Raw genomic sequence first — 17,787 nt, forward strand, 5'->3', positions numbered from 1 at the left:
CTTTTGTTGGCTGTCTTCCTTTCTCTAGCAATGTGCATTGCAGATATTCACATACTTGCAACAAGAGTTTGGAGCCCTGTTATATTCCTGATCGGCATTATAATATTAGCCCCTCTCCCGCTGCTCTGCAGCTTCCTTCATGCTAATGATCCTTTTTAATGCCGCTGCTGTTACAAAGAGCAGAAACTTGGGAGTTTGCTTAATCCAGCCCTTTCCTGTTGCTATTGTCAGTAATGGGCCATTGTAAATAACGCCCTGATGACTCTCTTCTTTGCAGAAAGCCTCTTTCTTTCCTTCTTTTTTTTTTTTTTTTGGTTATTTTTTTAGGTTGGATTTTCAAAAGTGCCTCTAATCACTCTCCTCTTTCTTGTTCTCCCTTCTCCTTCTCCCACCTCCCTCTTTTAAAGCAAAAAAAAAAAAAAAAAGTTTAACATTAGTCTCTCCACTGAGGCTCCTCCTATGTACCCCTCCTTGCCTAGCTCTTCCCTCTTCTCTGGAACTATTGCCTAAATCCTGAGCACGGGGAGGTTTCCTGGCTGCGACTTCCTGCCTGGCCATCTGGGTTTCGGCAGGGCTGCCACAGTTTTTTCTTATCTCCTCGTGGCCTCAGCCTCGATCCTCTTCCTGTGGGTTCTGACTTAGTTTAAGGAAAGCCCCGTGTGGGTCGGGAACCAGGACCTGCAGATTGAAGTCAACTTTTATTTACTACCTGTTGGCCTTGGACAAGTGATTGACCTCTCTGACCCTCAGTTTCCTCATCTGTAAAATGGGAATATAATAATAAGCCTTACAGCATAAGGTGTTATGAGGTTTAAAGGAGATAATCCTCAATAGTGACCTTCTCACTTACGTATTATTATTATTGTCCCCGTTTTTAACCATGTTTTACTTACAGAGTGCTTAGTCAGTGTTCGTGCCATTATTAAGCTGCCAACGTCAACAGGGAGCCTACTGTGTGAGCTACACCTCCGTAACCAGTTACATGAGCTGCTCATTGCGCCCTCTGTGCTTCCCTTTGCTTACCGCCCCGCTGTCCCCACACAGCCAACCCTCTCCCAGTCTCCGAGGGCCATCTCAGGCGCCACATCCTCTGTGAAACTTGCTGAGAGCTCCCCCTGATAGCCCATCCCCTCCCTCTCCCAAGCTGAAAGTAGCTCAGACTCACTTCCAACCTCTCCCCCCTACCCCCCTACCCCCATTGCATGTAGCAGCAGTATTTTGGGTCAAGGTCAACGGTGAAGGTCTAATGCCCCTGCTAGTCTGGGCGCAGAACCCTTGCTCACAGCACCACAGTACCAATCCCCAGCACAGAACCCAGTGCCACTCTTGGAAGCAGAATGTTATTCAAGAATAGTCTTAATCCCAGGCTTCTTAGAATTTATAAAGTAAATAATCTTATAGGAAATTCTAGAAGACACTCCCAAACACATCCTAGGACTTGTTTGGGGATTAAGCAGGCCATCAAGGTGCCCCGGGCCTGGAATCCTTTGACTTCTCGCTCATTTATTTTTATCACACTGTGCTTTGCTGTGGGCAAAGCCAATATATTTATGACTATGAGCCTGAACGTTAATCAGGACAAAGGACCCTTATCCCAAAACGGAGCGGAGAGTAAATTCCTACCTCCAGGGTATCTGGGGAAACAGCACGTGAGAACTTTATTTCAAGAGTCTCATTTTCTTTGGGCACTTCATGCAAATTGTGTCTTTCCAGTCTGCAGGATAACCTTTCATAAAAATAATGTTTATTGATTTTTTTCATTATAAAATAACTCATACTGGTTGCAGAAATTTTCAAAATGGCAGATTGAGAGCACAAGAAAATAAAGTTTGCTTGTGAGTCACCCTCCAGAGATAAAGATGTCAGGATTTTATTACACGTCCTCAAATTCAAATGCCCTCCTGGGCCAGGCAAGTAGCGCGTGGCAGCCAGTGCTGGCTGGCCCCTCAGCACGGGCTCACTGTGCCAGCCGAGACCGCCCGGGGCCCCGTGCTGACCCCCAGCACATTCTTGTCCAATGGGCATGTAGACATTGAATTGCCAGCCATTTTTCAAGACAAATCAGAAATGTAGATGTCTGTGAGTCTCCTAATTTTTCCAATGCCCACTTATTTCAGAAAGAAAAGACAAAAACCCACCTTTGGGTGAGATGAATGCATCTGTGGCATCCTTTAGGTTCTGTTGTACTGCACCTATTGAAAACAAACTCCCTTCTTAGTTTTAGTTAATTATCATACACAGTCAAGACAACTACCGGGAGGTTTTGTGCTCAGTCCTGGGTTCCATGTATCTTAGATACAAAGTTCCATGTGCCTTAGAAGCAAAGGGTTCAAGAGAAAATCCTTCTAGAATTTTCTCTCAATCAACAAGTATTGTTTGAAGCATCTACCATGTGTCAGGCTCTGTGTTAGGCACTGGGCACTCAGCCATGACCCAGACCGACCAGGCCCCCATGTTCAAGGCCCTCCCGTTCTAGTGTGAAGACAGACTGTGCCTAAGCACTGGTACACAAGAACGAAGGATCAGTAGGGATAAATGCTCTGCTCAGAATGAAGGTAAAGTTACATGATGGCAACGAGTTGGTGACTAAGAGTCAGCAGTCAAGGAAGATCTCTCGGAAGTAGTGACATTGAAGCAAGATGATAAGACAGAGCCAGCCATGCAACCTAAGAGGAGAAGAGCAGTCCCAGCACAGAGAATATCCCGTGCAAAGGCCCTGAGGTGGAAACCAGCTCGCTGTGGTCAAGAATCCAAACTAATGTCTATGTAGAATCTAAAATAAGGTCCATGTGGCTAGAAGGTGGAGGTTTGGGGCAGAGGGAAACAAAATGAAGCTAAAGAGGCAGGGCTTTGTGGGCCAGGTGAAGTTTGGATTTCATCGTAAGCATTAAGCAGAGCCACTTGTGGTATTTAAGCAGAGATGGTGGGAATGGCTGTTATGAGGGTAAAGTGGACGGAAGTAGGAGGGAGACAAGGAAGCTCCTGCAAAGGTCCAGGGGAGGCACGATGTTGGCCTGGACCAGGATGCTGGCCATAGCAGCTGGAGTCAGGTGGAGACAGCAGGGTTTCTTGATAGAAGAGGGAAAGCAGGCAGTCAGACCTGGTTTCTAGAGTGCTTGCCCACTGCTCATTTACTTGACCCCTTAGCAGCACCTCTGTCTGGACCTCTCCCTTCTGGAAACTCTTGTTTTCACTCCCATGCCAACAAGCTCTCCTGTTCTTCTCCCAGCATCACTGACCCAACCACCTTGCAGAACAAACATTGATAGTGTATTACGTAGCTCCTGCCATAATGCCGTGTAACAAACAGGCCCCAAGTCAGTGTTTTGAAGTGATAAGCATTGACACTGAGCTCAAGTTCTCAGGTTCCTGGTCTCAGCTGGCATGTCTCCTGAATCTGCAGCCGCTGTGAGGCTGGGGTGGCTCTGTGTGCCCCAAATGTCTCGACCTCCAGCAGGTAGCCCAGGCATGCTCCCTGTTGCCCTAGGGGTCAATCTTTGCTTGCTTGCTTTCAAGAAATCCTGCTGTCTCCACCTGAATCCATCCTCTACCTCAGTCCACCTCTACACTGCCAGCTTCCCAGTCCAGGCCACCATCATGCCTTCCCTGGGCTCTCACAGGAGCTCCCTTACCTGTCTCCCTCCTGCTTTTGTCCATGACCTTATATCAGCCATATCCAGCGCCCCTGCTTGAGTACCACAAGTGGCTCTGCTTCATGCTTGTGGTTGGGATCCTCTTTGCTCCACAAAGGCCTGCTCTCATCACAGAAGAGCAAGAGAGGAAATGCGCAAGGCTTCTTGGGGCCCTGGCTGGGAGCTGGCATGGCGCCTCAGGTCCAGGCAGGTCGGGAGCGGGGAAATAGACTCTGCCTCTTCAGGGCAAGGAACCCTGCGACGCCACGTGGGAGAGAGCATGGAGACGGGGAGGTGAAGGATTGGAGGCGCTGATGCCAGCAGCCACGAGACTCTGTCATGACTGTCTATGCCTCCAGTACAGCCACCACTGGCCACCAGTGGGTATTTGAGATTAAATCAATGAAAGTGAATGAAATAAAAAAATCCAGTTCCTCCGCCGCAGCAGCCACATTCACGTGCTCAGTCGTCGCAGTACTAGTGGCTGCTGTGGAGAGAGCCCCGCTGCAGCCCGCCTCCATCCCGGCAGCGAGCTCACAGCACCGTCCGGGGCGAGGCTTTTCTGCTCCTGAAGCCCAGGCCCTGCGCAGACCTGTGAGCCGATGCCCAGCGAGCAGCCTGAAGAGGGTGCCGGCTCTTCTCTCAGAGCCCCCAAGGCATTCCAGTGCCCAGGCAGTGATTTCCGGAGATGGGGAAGCGCAGGAAGGCGGCTTCCCTAACCGCTGTCATTGGACATAAAGACTGAAGCTCCAGATGAGGACCGGAGGGAAGGCGGCTAAGCAGAACAGTGATTGGAGAACACTGTTGTTCGGGGGCCACTAGCACCTCTGATGCTGTGCAGTTCACACACTGCAGAGGCCAGCAGCCCTCAATTCCTCCACCGAAGGAAAGAAAGCTGGGCTCATCCCAAGTCCCTCCCACCTGAGCCCTCTCCTGGGCATCTCTGCTTAGTTCCCCAGCCCCTTTCTCCCAGTGACTGTTTGTGGATCCAAGTCAAGCGTCTGAAAACAACGGTTACCTCTTCGTGTCTGAATGTATGGACCTTGGATTCATTTTTAAGGATAATGCCCAGTGCCTTGACTGGGAAGGACAGTGAGAGCGTAAATCAGTACAACCTTTTTGATAAAGTTGGACGGCAGACCTGAAGGGCCCTTTGGAAATGAGTGAGAGAGATTGCATTTTTGCTCAAGGATGTTTAATGCAGCATTGTCTACAGTGACCAAAAAATTAAAAACCAGTTAAGCAGCCAATGATGAGGAACTTGCTCTGTAAAATACAGTATTACGTACAGTGGAACGTGTGTGTGTGTGTCACGTTTTCAGAGACTTTCCAAAAACGTGATAATGCCTGCGAAATACTATGAAGCGAAAGCAGGATATAACCAGTATGTATAGTATGATCTCATATGAGATTTATGCAAATATATGCATAGGGAATAAGGCCGAAGGGAAATGAGTCAACATGACATTGTTTGCACACCATTGTTGCTTCCCAATACCTAGCACCAGAGAGTCAATAAATATCTGTGAATTGACGTAATCTATGTAAAGAAGCCTCAAAAGTGTAGCAATTTTTATTTTCTTTCTTGTGCTTTTATATAGTCAACATGCTTTACATTTGCAATCATCTAAAAAGCTACTGTTAATAGTGGTTGAGATCATAGACACACAGGGAACAGTTTCAGGAATATGGTCAGCATTGTATAAAATGGGGGTTATTTTAAGAACAAGACCAGCATGATGGGGGGCACCCCACTATGAGCCTTCACATTTCCAGCCCTGACCCGTGAGCTCATGTGAGACTGTGTGTGTGTTTCAGGTACTATCCCATGGGCCACGCAGCGTCTGTCCACCTCTACTTCCTTGCTGACCGTTTCCAGGGCTTTGTGATCAAGCATCATGCTACCAATCTGGCCGTGAGCAAACTCGAGACGCTGGAGACGTGGGTGATGCCGAAGAAAGTCTTCAAGATCGCAAGCCCACCCAGCGACTTTGGGAGGCTCCAATTTTCCGAGGTAAGAAACCAGACATGTCATACTTCACTGCCTTTTGCATCCCCCTTGCTGAGTCCTGTTCCATGATCTGATGCCTATAGTTGGAGATGGAGGACAAGGGGACTTGGAGAGCCCCAAAGATAGGCTCACCCTGTGCCTGCAGAAGGGCCTCCAGTTCCAAACACTGGAAATGGCATCTTCAACAGATCCGGAGAAGGACAGTGGGCCAAACCAACCTGGGCCCTTGGTCTATTTTTCATAGTAGAACTTCTATTTCTTTTATGGACCAATATCAAACCAGTTTCCTGATCAAGTAGGGGCATCAATCCCGTTTTACATACTAGAAAATTGAAGCCTGTGGAGATTCAGTGATTTTCTACATCAGAGCTAGGAAGTGGGAGAGCTCACACTTGAACCCAGGTCTCTTAGGCTGCAAGTCCCATGCTTAATTGTGCTTTTGTCTCCCCGGTTCTTAGCACAGGATTTAGCTTAAAATAAGTACCAGATCAGTCATTGAATGGATGAGAAGATGGATGGATGCATGGACGGGTGGGTGGATGAATGGACAGATGGATGGATGGATGGATGGATGGATGGATGGATGGATGGATGGATGGACGGATGTGTTAGTGTTTGGACAGATGGACTGATGCATGACCTATGGAATGCAGTTTCCACCTCTCCAGTACAGCACCAGCTTTCAGTTGTTTTCCTGCCTGGGGAGATGGATTTACCCAGCACCACCCTTCTGACATTGCCCCACTTCCATACCTGATCTACCCTCTTTCTACTTCTCCAGCCTCATCCAGTACCACTCTCCTCCCCACTCACACCTGTGTCTTTGTCAAGCATGCCCAGTTTGTTCCCACCTCAGGCGTGGCATGCTGATCCTCCTGCCTGGAACGCTTTCTCACAGGTTTTCACCCATTTTGGGGTCATTCTGATCTAAGTCTAAACAACGCACCTTCCGAGAAGCCTTCTCTGCCCACTCACGTAGGCCATGATAGCTACACTCCCCGCCCGACACATCCTTGTTTTAGTGTTTTCTTAGCATTTACCATCTAACATCATCTTGTTGCTTTCGTTAGTCACTTGGTGATTGTCCGCAAGAGAGCGAAGACAATATCCCTCTCACTCACTGCTGTAAACCAGCACATAGAAGAGTATGTAGCATTTGCAGATGCATAATAAGGTGAAGGGATTAGCCAAACGAGATATATGCATAGTCCATGGACACAGACAACAGTGTGGTGAAGGCCAGGGGAGGCGGATGGAGGCTGGGTGGAGATGGGCAAATGGGGGAAGATGGGAGACACCCATACTAGTGTCAGCAACAATGATTTCTGAATGAATGAGTGCCTGCACTTGGCTGGTGACCTGGAAGGAAGAGGAAGCCTGATCTAGCTTGGTGAGGGTTGCCCACACAAGACTCCTCATGGGATTTCTAAAGCACTGATTCATTCCTGGAGTTAAGCACCCCCAATGAGTTTGGCTGCTGGCTTGGGAGCCGATTTTGGAATGTGGAGAATCTTAAGGGATGGGAGTAAGTATCACACCCACTTGTATTCCCTTGCTAGTCTTTTTCCAGTCCCCAATGGCCCACCTGGCCGACCTGTGCCCTGCTGAGTGGGCACTGAACAGGCACTGGTGGGAGTTTCTTTTGAAGCCACGGTTTTCAATTAAGGTTCCAAACAGATTGGCTGGATTTGAGCTGCCATGGGAACCCACTCAATAAATTACTGGCGCCAGGGGGCGGTTCGATGCTGCCCCAGTTGGAATCTGTGCTGGGGGCCCAGGCGGCCGATTGAAGACATTAACGTCCCATTAAGGAGATGGATGCCTGGTGGCTGGGCTCTCCCTGTTTATCAGCCTGCCGTTGGGGGACCGGGCCCTTCTGGCAGTGACAAATGACGCTGGCCACTCGTGGCTGGTGATTTGTGAGGGTTCCTGCGATAGCTCTGGTACCCTTGGTGTGAGAGCCACCGAGGCCTCTGGCAGAGTACCAACATGTGAGCAGGGAGCCCCGGATCTTGTATTTCGAGGTTTTTTTTCTAAAGCCTTAATTTTAAGGCAAACGTGAAGTTGGACAAGGAGGAGGAACAGTACTGCATGTTGAGAAGTGCTCTTGAATTAACACAGCCCCAGGGTTGTGCATAGGGCCTGGCCCAGGGCAAGTGGGGAGCTCAGAGAGAGTTCTCCATCCCGTGGATGTCCCGTGCCAGTGGCTTAGAAAGTCACCGAGTGCCCGAGATGTGCGAGGTGCAGAAGGAACAGCGGTCAACCAGATAGACCAGACTCTTATAGTCATGGAAGTGCTCTCTTGTGGGGCAGCCAATGAGTGAGCAAACAAATGAACAAAAACATTTCAACTAATAACAAGTATTACACAAAGAAAGAAAAATGCCCTCCCTGTGATTGCTGAGGCCTTGAGAGGCCGATGAGGACTAGTTTCAATGGGATGATTCGTTGAGAAAGGCTTTTCTAAGAATAATTTGGGAGCTGAAAACTGTACCCTGGGACCTTCTAAGAGAAGCGCATGTGCAAGGCAAAGACCCTGGGGCTCTAGGCAAGAGCTGGGCGGCCTCCAGGAGCAGCAAGGCCAGTGCACAGTGAGCGAGAGGGAGAGTGATAGGAGGGAGGTCTCAGGGGGACAGGGGACAGAGCATGAGGGGTCTCGCAGGCCCTGGAGAGAAGTTTGGGTTGTATTTTAAGGGCTGTGGGAAACCTTTGGTGGACTTGAAGCCGGGAAGCATTGTTAAGCTTGAACTTGAACATGCGCTCATATATGAGCAGCTGATCATTTTGTGGTACAAATGGTAAGCAGACTGTGCCAGAGTACGGTGTGGACTTCCAGAGCAAGGGGGAGAAGACCTTGAAGGCCACAGAGGATGTGACAGCAACAGGGCTCCATCTCAGGCAGACCCTCCTCCCTCGCGCGTGGGGGTGGTGGCTGACCTTCTCCTCCTCTCAAAGTTTAGAAACAAGATCTAGGTTTTTCCACTGTCAGCCGCTTTGCAACTCTTCTGCTGTGTTATTTTGGTTTCGGAACTGACTTCAGGGATTTGTTCACCCCCAACTCTATGGGGGAATCAAAGGATGGTTTCTGGAGTGTCCCCACACTCCCCCAACTGGTGGGTAATTCCTTCCTGAAGTAGAACCCTGACATGGTTTTGTGACCATTGATCCATTTGTCAGCGTCTGTTGGCGTCAGTGTGTGCAGGGCCTGGGTGCATAGGGATGTCCATGTGCTCAGCCCGTAATCGCTCATGACATAGATAGATGATGGATGGGTAGGTCGATATATGCTGGGTAGATAAATATAGAGATAGAGATGTATTGAGCACCTGCTATATGCTCAGTACTGTTTTGGGCACTAGAGATACATTGATAAGCTGAATTTTGTCCATACTCTCATGGAGTTGATAGTGTTGAGCCAGGGAGATAGATTAAATTAAAGATTGCAATACTGTACAAAAAAACTACAATGGGCAAACGCTGAGAGACGCACCTTAGTGGTGCCTCTAAGCAGGGAAGGCTTCCAAGTAGTGGTGACACCCTGGCTGAGGCCTAGATGATAAAGAAGAGCTGGTAGTGAAGAGGGTGGGGAAAGTAAGCAGACTGAACCAGAGAGATGTAGGTGCGGACACAAGATGAGAGGCAAGAGTGAGCCTTTCTCAAGGAGGTGCTGAGAGTACTCCAGCATGCGGGGGGAGGCAGGGGAGGGGAGGGGAGAGCCTAGAGCAGGGGTGAGTGGAGGATGGGGAGAGGGACAGAAAGGAAGAGACCCAAAGGACCAGACCTTGTAGGACAGAGTGAGAGACCAGACTTAGGAACAATGAGATACTGAAAAGGATTGGGCTTAGAATCAGGTTTCTTTGGAAAAATCTCTAAGACTTTGAGGTGTAGCTTGAATCCTGCTCACTCATTTATTTCTTCAACCAACAGCATCGTTTTAATTCCTATTGTGTCCCAGACACTGTGCTGAGCAGCAGGGGTCCTCGGGAGCAGCCAGCTCCTGCTGGTCCATAGGGTGGCCAGGATTTCACAGCCCTGGGAGGGACGGTGCCCAGCAGAAATGTCACAGCAATCGCTACCTCTGCTGCCCTTAAGACCACTCTTTAGGCTGCGGTCTAAAGACGGAAACCTGAAGCAAGCTGTGGGCCTATGAAGGACAGGTATAAATAGTCCCATCTGGTTGGTGGTAGGCATTTGGCACATATGTATTGATGAGTGAGTGAGTGAGTGAGTGAATGAATGGGAGGCAATACATTGAAGAGTAGATAAGAGCACAGCCTTTGAAGTCAGACTTCCTGAGTCCCCCTGCTGGCTTTGCCCCTCACTGACCATAGCAAGTTATTAAGCTGCTCTGAGCCTCAGTTTCCTCATCTGTAAAATGGGGATACTGTGGAGTTGGAAGTGAGTATGAAATGAGTGATGCATCCAAGAATTTAGCATTATGCCTGGCATAAGCTCCTGGTACCTACTGGCCATGCAGCTCCGTGTTCTGTGTAAGGAATGGACACAGTGACTCGAGGTGAGAACAAGGAGAAAGTAAGCCAGCTCCTGTCTGCACCTTAATGTGGAATCTTCTCAGGGTGTAGATGTCTCTACCTTCCCCTGCCCTGACCTGCAGACACACACATTGGAGATGCTGGTCATGCAGAGGCCACAGAAGCAGCGCAAGCCTGGCAGTGTGCTCATTATCGGCTGCCAGCGTGTCCCACCCTGTCCTCGGAGCATTAAATGAAAGCTCCTGGGGAGCAGAAGACCCTCATTTAATTTGATTTGAAACTGCAACAGACGCATCAGGGATCTCTGCAGTTCATTCATTTGTCAAGTCGTTCACTTGACAGATTCTGATGGAGCCCCAAGCACAGTGCTAGGCACCACGAGAGAGCAGTGGACCCAGGCACAGGGATCTGAGCGGTTTGAGGACAATTCACGGGGTCTTTCTGACTGCTGGGTGGAGAAGAGATTGCAGGTAACAGAGTGGAAGGAGGGAAGGCAAGCGTGGATTCGTGGAGGGCGTAAGCCACTGGCTGGCAGGAAGGATGGATTGTACAACCATCTCCTACCCCTGGCTCCAGCTCAGCATGTGTTAGGGAGGCCAGAGCTCTATCTTCTGGGAAAGCCCTGTGAACTGCTGCAGGTGACAGGCGATGCTGAGGGGCCCTTCTTTTCTAGCTTATGACAGGGCAGCTCCAAAACCTGAGCTCTAGTCTCCTTCAGAATAGCACACTCAACAGAGGCACATGATCTGGAAAACCAAGGAGCAAAGCGGAACCCAGCTGGACCTGTTGAATGGCAGGGTGTATGTTTTCTTGGAATGGCCTCAAACAGAGATTCATTCATTCAGTGCACATTTTTTTCCCAAAACACCCACCAGGTGCCAGGCACTGGAGGCCCTAAGGTTTAGTGAATGGACCACAGGCCTTGTAATCCTCCAACCTGGATCCAAATACCAAAGCTTCTGCTTACTTCCTGTCTGACCTTGAGCAAGTAACTTAATCGGAGCCTGAGTTTCCCCATTTCCTCATCTGTAAAATGGGTATATCCTGCCCAGCAAGCAGGATCTCAGGCCTTTCTGGGACACAGCACCATAGCTCAGTGTCAGTGATTTCAGGACTCGCTCTCCTGTTTCAGGTCGGCACTGACTGGGATGCCAAGGAGCGGCTCTTCCGCAACTTTGGGGGTCTCCTGGGGCCCATGGATGAGCCGGTAGGCATGCAGAAGTGGGGGAAGGGCCCCAACGTGACCGTGACCGTCATCTGGGTGGATCCCGTCAACGTCATCGCAGCCACCTACGACATCCTGATTGAGTCCACGGCCGAATTCACCCACTACAAGCCCCCTTTGAACTTGCCCCTGCGGCCTGGGGTCTGGACAGTGAAAATTCTCCACCACTGGGTGCCAGTCGCAGAGACCAAATTCCTCGTCGCACCTCTGACCTTCTCCAACAGGCAGCCCATCAAACCGGGTGAGTACTCCCCATGTCTCTGCTGGGAGTCCAGGGTCGGGGGTGGGGGGGATATGCCATCCCCGGGGACCTCATGGGTCCATCGCCTGGGCAGTGGCACTGCCCAGATGTGGGGAGAGGGGGCCACTTTCGAGAACCATGCTCTCTGCTCTCAGTAGTTGCTCTTCTGCCTGCACACGGAGGTGACGTCCTCTGTCTGTGACTTAGATAACTTTTTATTAGATGCTCTCCCACTGGGCTCCCAGAGGCTCTGATCATATTTAAGACAGGATGGAAAATAAGCCCAGGCAGATATTGAGTTTTAGCAAATCTTGTTCACTGTGTAAAAAAAAAATTAATTAAAACAGGAAATCCTGTTCATCAAAAATATGATACACCAGGTCAGCGCTTTTCCAGCCCGCGTGCCACAGGAATCTGTAAAGCAATGCACTACCTGACTATTTAGTCAGGGGCACTGACCTCTTTCTCCTTAGATTGTCAAGTAAGACAATGACAACAGCCAACACAACAGTAGCCGCCTGGTGTTGTCTCCCTCTAACAGATCGCAGACCCAGAAGCCAGAAACAATTGCAGCCTCTGGTAGCTAAGCGTTCTGAGCTGGGTGCCATTTAGCCAGTGACACAAGGAGAGGGGACATAGATATGGGGGGGCGGGGGGTAGGGACAGAGTCCTATAAAGAGGGAGTGTTGAAGGGATTCTATCGACTTTGCTAAGTTTCTGTGCTGAGCAAGCAGACAGGTAGAGCCCTCAGGTTTTCTCAAGATGGAATTCTGCTTCTCCTCTCCCCTCGGAAACAGACAAAAGCTCCCCAGAACTGTGGGCCAGTGCACAGCCCTGAGGGCCCCCAGGGTCCTGGGTCAGGTTCATGTCCTTGGCATCCGTTGGGGTCTCCACAGCCAGGTGTGGAGGGGGGCGCTGGAAAGGGCAGTCCAGACCTCTGTGGTGGATGCGCCTGCTGGACAGAACAAGGGCATGGTCCTGACTCCATCCACCTCAGCAAACAGCCCGGGCCCTTCACTGGGGCCTGAGTTTCCCAATGTTTTTCTCCTGGAGGCCCTTCCCACCCATGCCCAGCATGAGCCGGGGGTCATTGCACCCCACTGGGAGCAATGCCCCATCGTCATCGTTGGTAATTGCATCTGTTAACGATGTTCCAACGACAGGGAACACGAAGGAGGGAGCCGTGCAATTTGTAAAATGATTCATCAAGAGTAATTTGCTATTGATGCGTCCCTAGTAATCTCAAGAAATCTGATGAGGTGGAATTGAGGAAAATTTAATTATAGAGGTGAGCATTGGCGGCTGATGCTGTAAGAGCACGTCCCACGTCAGCCTCACAGTTCATAAGGGTTTTCTGCATCAACCGCAATGTTTGGTGTTAGATGTGTGAGCGGCTCTCTTCGCTCTGCAGGCCGGCGTGTTGTGGGTTTGGTGTGCCCCGTCTCCCCATCTGCAGGATGGAGGCCTGGAGAGGCTCGAGTAGAGAAATCAGATCCGCATCAGAGAGAACAGCCTCTGTTCTCCTGGTGAATGACACAGGAGCTGCCTGCCCTCTGCCAGCATCCAGGAGCTGTGGGCCAGGGTGACTGACACACCGGGCTTACCTAACATGAAAGGGAGAAGCCCGCTAACTCACAGCAGGACAGGATATGTGCTCACACCTGATGGTCTCTTCTTTCCCACTTGCTCCTCCAAACTGTAGAGCCGGGCCCGTCAGCTTCCTGAAGCATTAGGAATGACTTTCTTGTCTGTGTTAGTCAAGGCATATTTTAAATTCAACTGGGTTTTCCATTGCGTGTATAGGGTGTGCCCCCAAACTGTATACACACACTCGGAATAATCATAAAGGCAGTGTTTATTAAAATGCATTCATTTTAAAAATTGAGCTATCAGCTGTGAAAGTGTGTATACATTTTGTGGGACGCCCTGTATATGGTCTTTCTTCCTCCTCCTTCCCCACTCAAGACCACACTTGTTAGAAAATAACCTGCCAACTATTAGGGTGTCCTGGTTGCTGCCGAGGGTGATGGGCACTGTCCAGCAAGCAGGAAGGGTTATGTTCTGAATGCCACTTAGTCTTACAAGGAGGTTTCTTCTAATCCTTTCTTCTAATTCTCATCAGAATCATTAGTCGGTATTTTTAAATATATGTATTCTTGTGTTTGACAATAAGCAACGAGTGGGAGCTCCTTCAAAATAGGAACAACTCACTTCTTTCCTTCAGCCCAGATGGCTGCCCTTTCTGCTTCCCCGTCGCTAAGTGCCTCTGGTTTATATGTCACATGACTGTTGACAAAGCGCATGCACTTCCATCAGAGCCTCTTGCCAGCCCAGCGGGTCCAGTTGGTGCAAGGATGAGTGTCCCCATTTTACAGGTGGGGAAACCAAGTCTTTGAAAGACTGACTCTGAGATGGAAAAACAAACAAACAAAAATCAAAAACAAAACTACTGCTTTAGCTTCCAGCTGGTGGATGAGCCTTCAGTAGATTATCATGAGGACAAACACCGGCTTTGGAGTCAGCCAGTCTTAGACTTAATCCCAGATCTGTCTCTAGCACAGTTGCCTCTGTTTCCTCATCTATAAAATGGGTAGAATAACACCAGCCCAATAGTTGTGCATGTGTGTATTGTGTACTAATACCAACATATATTAGTTGAATAGTCATTCAGGCTAAACCTTTCCAAGCACTTGGTATATTCGGATTGCCATTGTACACACTTTGGGTGAGTCAGTACATTTCGTCATCATGAAGCTGAGAGGAAGGTATTAGTACTCCACCCATTTTACTGATGGGCAAACTGAGGTACTGGGCTTTGAAGTCAGAAGTCACACCCCTGGTATGTGGGACGTGGGGTTTCAGACCCAGATGGTCTGCCTGCAGTCCCTGTGCTCTGCCCAAGGCGTGGTTGCTCAGTAAGGCAGAGCTGCTGCGAGAGTCAGTGGGACCTCCCACCCCACTCTGGTCCAAGATCTCTCTCCAGGATACTTCTCAGTGGTCTGTTCATGCTCCAACCCCATCCTGGACAAAGCAGAAGCCCGTGGCTTATACAGAGTTCACGGCGGGCACTCGGCAGCCAAGAGCAGGGCTCCTCACCAGGCTCTCAAACCCCGGCTCCAACTCCCATTACCTATGTGATTTGGGAAAAGATGCTTAATAAGGCTTTGTGCTCACTGTTCCCTCTGCCCAGAATTCTCTTTTCCAGGATCTGTATGTGGCTTTTTTGTTCCTTCACATTAATCACCTCTCAGCTCAGATGTCACCTCCTCAGCGAGGCCTCCCTTGCTCACCTCATCTAAAATAAATACCCTGGTAACTCTAACCCAGGGATCGGAAGGCTTTTGCTGTCAAGGGCTGGATAGTAAATATATGCAGGTTTGGGGGCCACTTACAATCTTTGTCTCAACCACTCAGTTCTGCTGTGGTAGCACAGAAGCAACCAGACAATATCTACCCAAATGGGCATAGCCATGTTCCAATAAAACTTTAGAACAGGTCGGGGGCCATTGTGTGCAACCTCCTGCTCTGACTCAACACCCCGTTTATTTCCTTTGTGACTCTATCACTAATTGAAACAACCTTACTTACTTACTTTTTTTCCCCTTTATTGTCATCAGTCTATCCCACTGGATTGCAGTCTCCTTGACTGTCTTGTTCTCTCCACCCCATAGAATAGAGCCTGGAATAAACATTTACCAAATGAATGGGTGGATGAACGCCTTGCAAATAGTAGATGTTCAGTAAATATTAATTGAATGAATGAATGTCTAGACTATAGAAGATGTCGTGAAAATCTGTGAATGAATGAACTTCGCTCTAAAGTGGGCTCAGCGCTGTCTTGGGCTCAGTTTCTTCATCTGTGCAGTGGGACTGAGGAGACAGCCTCCTCATGAGGCTGTCCTGTGAATGAAGTGGTGCCACCCCGGTGCCCGGCGTGGTGCCAGGCACACAGCAGGTGCCAGGTTCGTGGCTCTTCTAATGATGTGATGGTTCCCTTGGCTTTCAGAGGAGGCGCTAAAGCTGCACAATGGACCCCCCCGTGGTGCCTACATGGAGCAGAGCTTCCAGAGCCTGAACCCCGTCCTCAGCCTGCCTGTCAGCCCGGCCCAGGTGGAGCAGGCTCGGAGGAACGCGGCCTCCACCGGCGCTGCGCTGGAGCGCTGGCTGGACTCGCTGGTGGGCAGCATGTGGACCGCCATGGACATCTGTGCCACCGGCCCCACCGCCTGCCCAGTCATGCAGACCTGCAGCCAGACGGCCTGGAGTTCCTTCAGCCCGGACCCCAAGTCGGAGCTGGGGGCAGTCAAACCCGACGGCCGGCTCAGGTAGCACTGGGCGTGGGTGGGCCGCAGCAGATGTCAAAGGGAACACAGCCAGAGGGCCTCCCACCCTGGGGGTGCCTTTTGTGGGAGGGGCCCTCCTGGCCATAGATGATGGAGAAGGAAGGTTCTGAAGCCAAAGCAGGGTCTGCTGATGACCTGCATTTGGCCAGCTGGCTCCTGGGGGTGTGGTCTTACCTCTTCTGGCTGGTCCTCGCGTCCTACAGGGTCCTTGTCTTCCCCTCCAGTGACCAAGCCCCCAGACGAGTGATTCTCAGACTTTTCCTTTGAGCAGCAGAACTTTGTTTACGAAGCGCAGTGGTGGGTGGAGTTCCAGGTGCAGGTGAAATCCGGGCTGCTCTGGGCGAAGCTAGGGAGAGGGGGTTCTTTCTCAACGCTCGGCCCGCCGGGCGGTCCCTTCGCCAAGGGCATCTCCTAAGGTACCTCTTCAGAACCCAAGGGCTCTGCAAAACCCAGTTTGAAAAGCACTGCCCAGGCGGTGGGTTTGATCGCCAGCCCCACCCTTCGGCTCCTCTTCTCGCTCCTCTGGCCCAGGAAACCCCGTGCCAGCGCTGAAATGACAGGTCCCTGAAACCATGCTCACGGGCCCTCCCCAGGGAGGCCGCAGGCCCAGGCCTCCCATCGGCCCTTCTCAGTCACTACACGAGCAGGGAAGCCTGTGGTGTGACATGGCCATGGTCCAGCAAGGTGTGACTGCCAACTGTCCTGGGTTCCATGCCCCCTCCCTCGAGGGGAAAATGGGCTGATGAACATCACATCTCCAGCCATTCATGGGCCAGGAGACCAAGACCATGACCTTGTTGATCCTTGACAGTGGGAACACTAGGGCCCATGGCCATGAAACACCTACAGACGGTTTGGAGCAAAACTCCTGAGCTAGACAGCACAGCAATATCCGTCCCGGCCTGAGCTTTTCCATTCTGAGGTCAGCCCCCCACCCCCACCCCCGCCCCTCACCCCACAAACCTTTGGGAATCGCACAGTCGGTGCTGTTGGGAGTGACCAAACCAGACTTTTCACATCCAGGAAAAAGCATTTCCGATTCGGTTTTTAAATCCATGCCCTTCTTTATCCCAGGCGACATGCCGTGTAAACATGGGACGCTTGAGTGTCTGCTTGTTTAAAACCTAAACAATAATATTATTCCAACGGCCTGAGCTCCCAGACGCCTGGAGGGTTTCCTTGCCATGTGCCCCGTGGAGGGTCCCCTGCTCCTCTGAGAACCCCCTTGCAGGAGGCTCGCTTCCTCTTCTGACCCCACCTCCCCCAGAGGACAGGGTTCCCTTGGACAAGTCCCACCCCTGGCTGCAAACTGCCCTTCCTGGGGAGCCAGTTCCTGGTGTGGCCCCCAGTGTGACTATGAAGGTACTGCAGTTCGCTCCGATGACCTTTCAGCTGTTGCCCCCCTTCTCCCCCCATAACCACCCATCCCCACCCAGCAAGGCAGGATGTCCTATGGGCAATGGAGGGTCTAGAGAAAGGACACTTTAGATATTTATTATTTATATGTTTTAGTCAATGACTAATGAGTAGGTGCTGTTTTTGCAGCTTGTCAATCATGTTATCTTACTAACTGAAGCTGCCTTTATTCACAAAAGGCGCCCCAGCCCTCCCCGTCCCTGTACTTCCCTCCGCATCTCCTAGTGTCTCTCTCTGTTTCTGTGCGTGTGTGAGTGTGCGTGCGTGTCTGCCCTCCATTCTCCGTGTCCTCAGCAGGGGTGTCGGACAGCATCCTGCACTGGCTGACAGGGGTGACCTTGGGAACGTTGGAGCCTCACTTTCCCTTATGCAGGGTGTTAGCTTCATGTACCGCCCCCTCCCATTTCTGGGGGAGTTGGAATTCCT

General features: G+C 50.6%; 1 protein-coding gene across 1 annotated transcript in view; it reads left to right on the forward strand.

The window, feature by feature from the left end:
* The window catches only part of XYLT1 (xylosyltransferase I), a 222,576-nt gene extending 205,459 nt beyond the window's left edge, over window positions 1–17,117 (forward strand). Inside the window, exons 12-14 of the mRNA XM_015561297.1 lie at window positions 5,451–5,646; window positions 11,269–11,602; window positions 15,609–17,117. Coding sequence (XP_015416783.1) covers window positions 5,451–5,646; window positions 11,269–11,602; window positions 15,609–15,931 — 853 coding nt within the window. The 3' untranslated portion in view covers window positions 15,932–17,117. The remainder of the gene's footprint in view (window positions 1–5,450; window positions 5,647–11,268; window positions 11,603–15,608) is intronic.
* Window positions 17,118–17,787: the final 670 nt, after the last annotated feature.

The sequence above is a fragment of the Myotis davidii genome, unplaced genomic scaffold (assembly GCF_000327345.1).
Source record: "Myotis davidii unplaced genomic scaffold, ASM32734v1 scaffold1115, whole genome shotgun sequence".
In the NCBI taxonomy this organism is placed as follows: Eukaryota; Metazoa; Chordata; class Mammalia; order Chiroptera; family Vespertilionidae; genus Myotis; species Myotis davidii.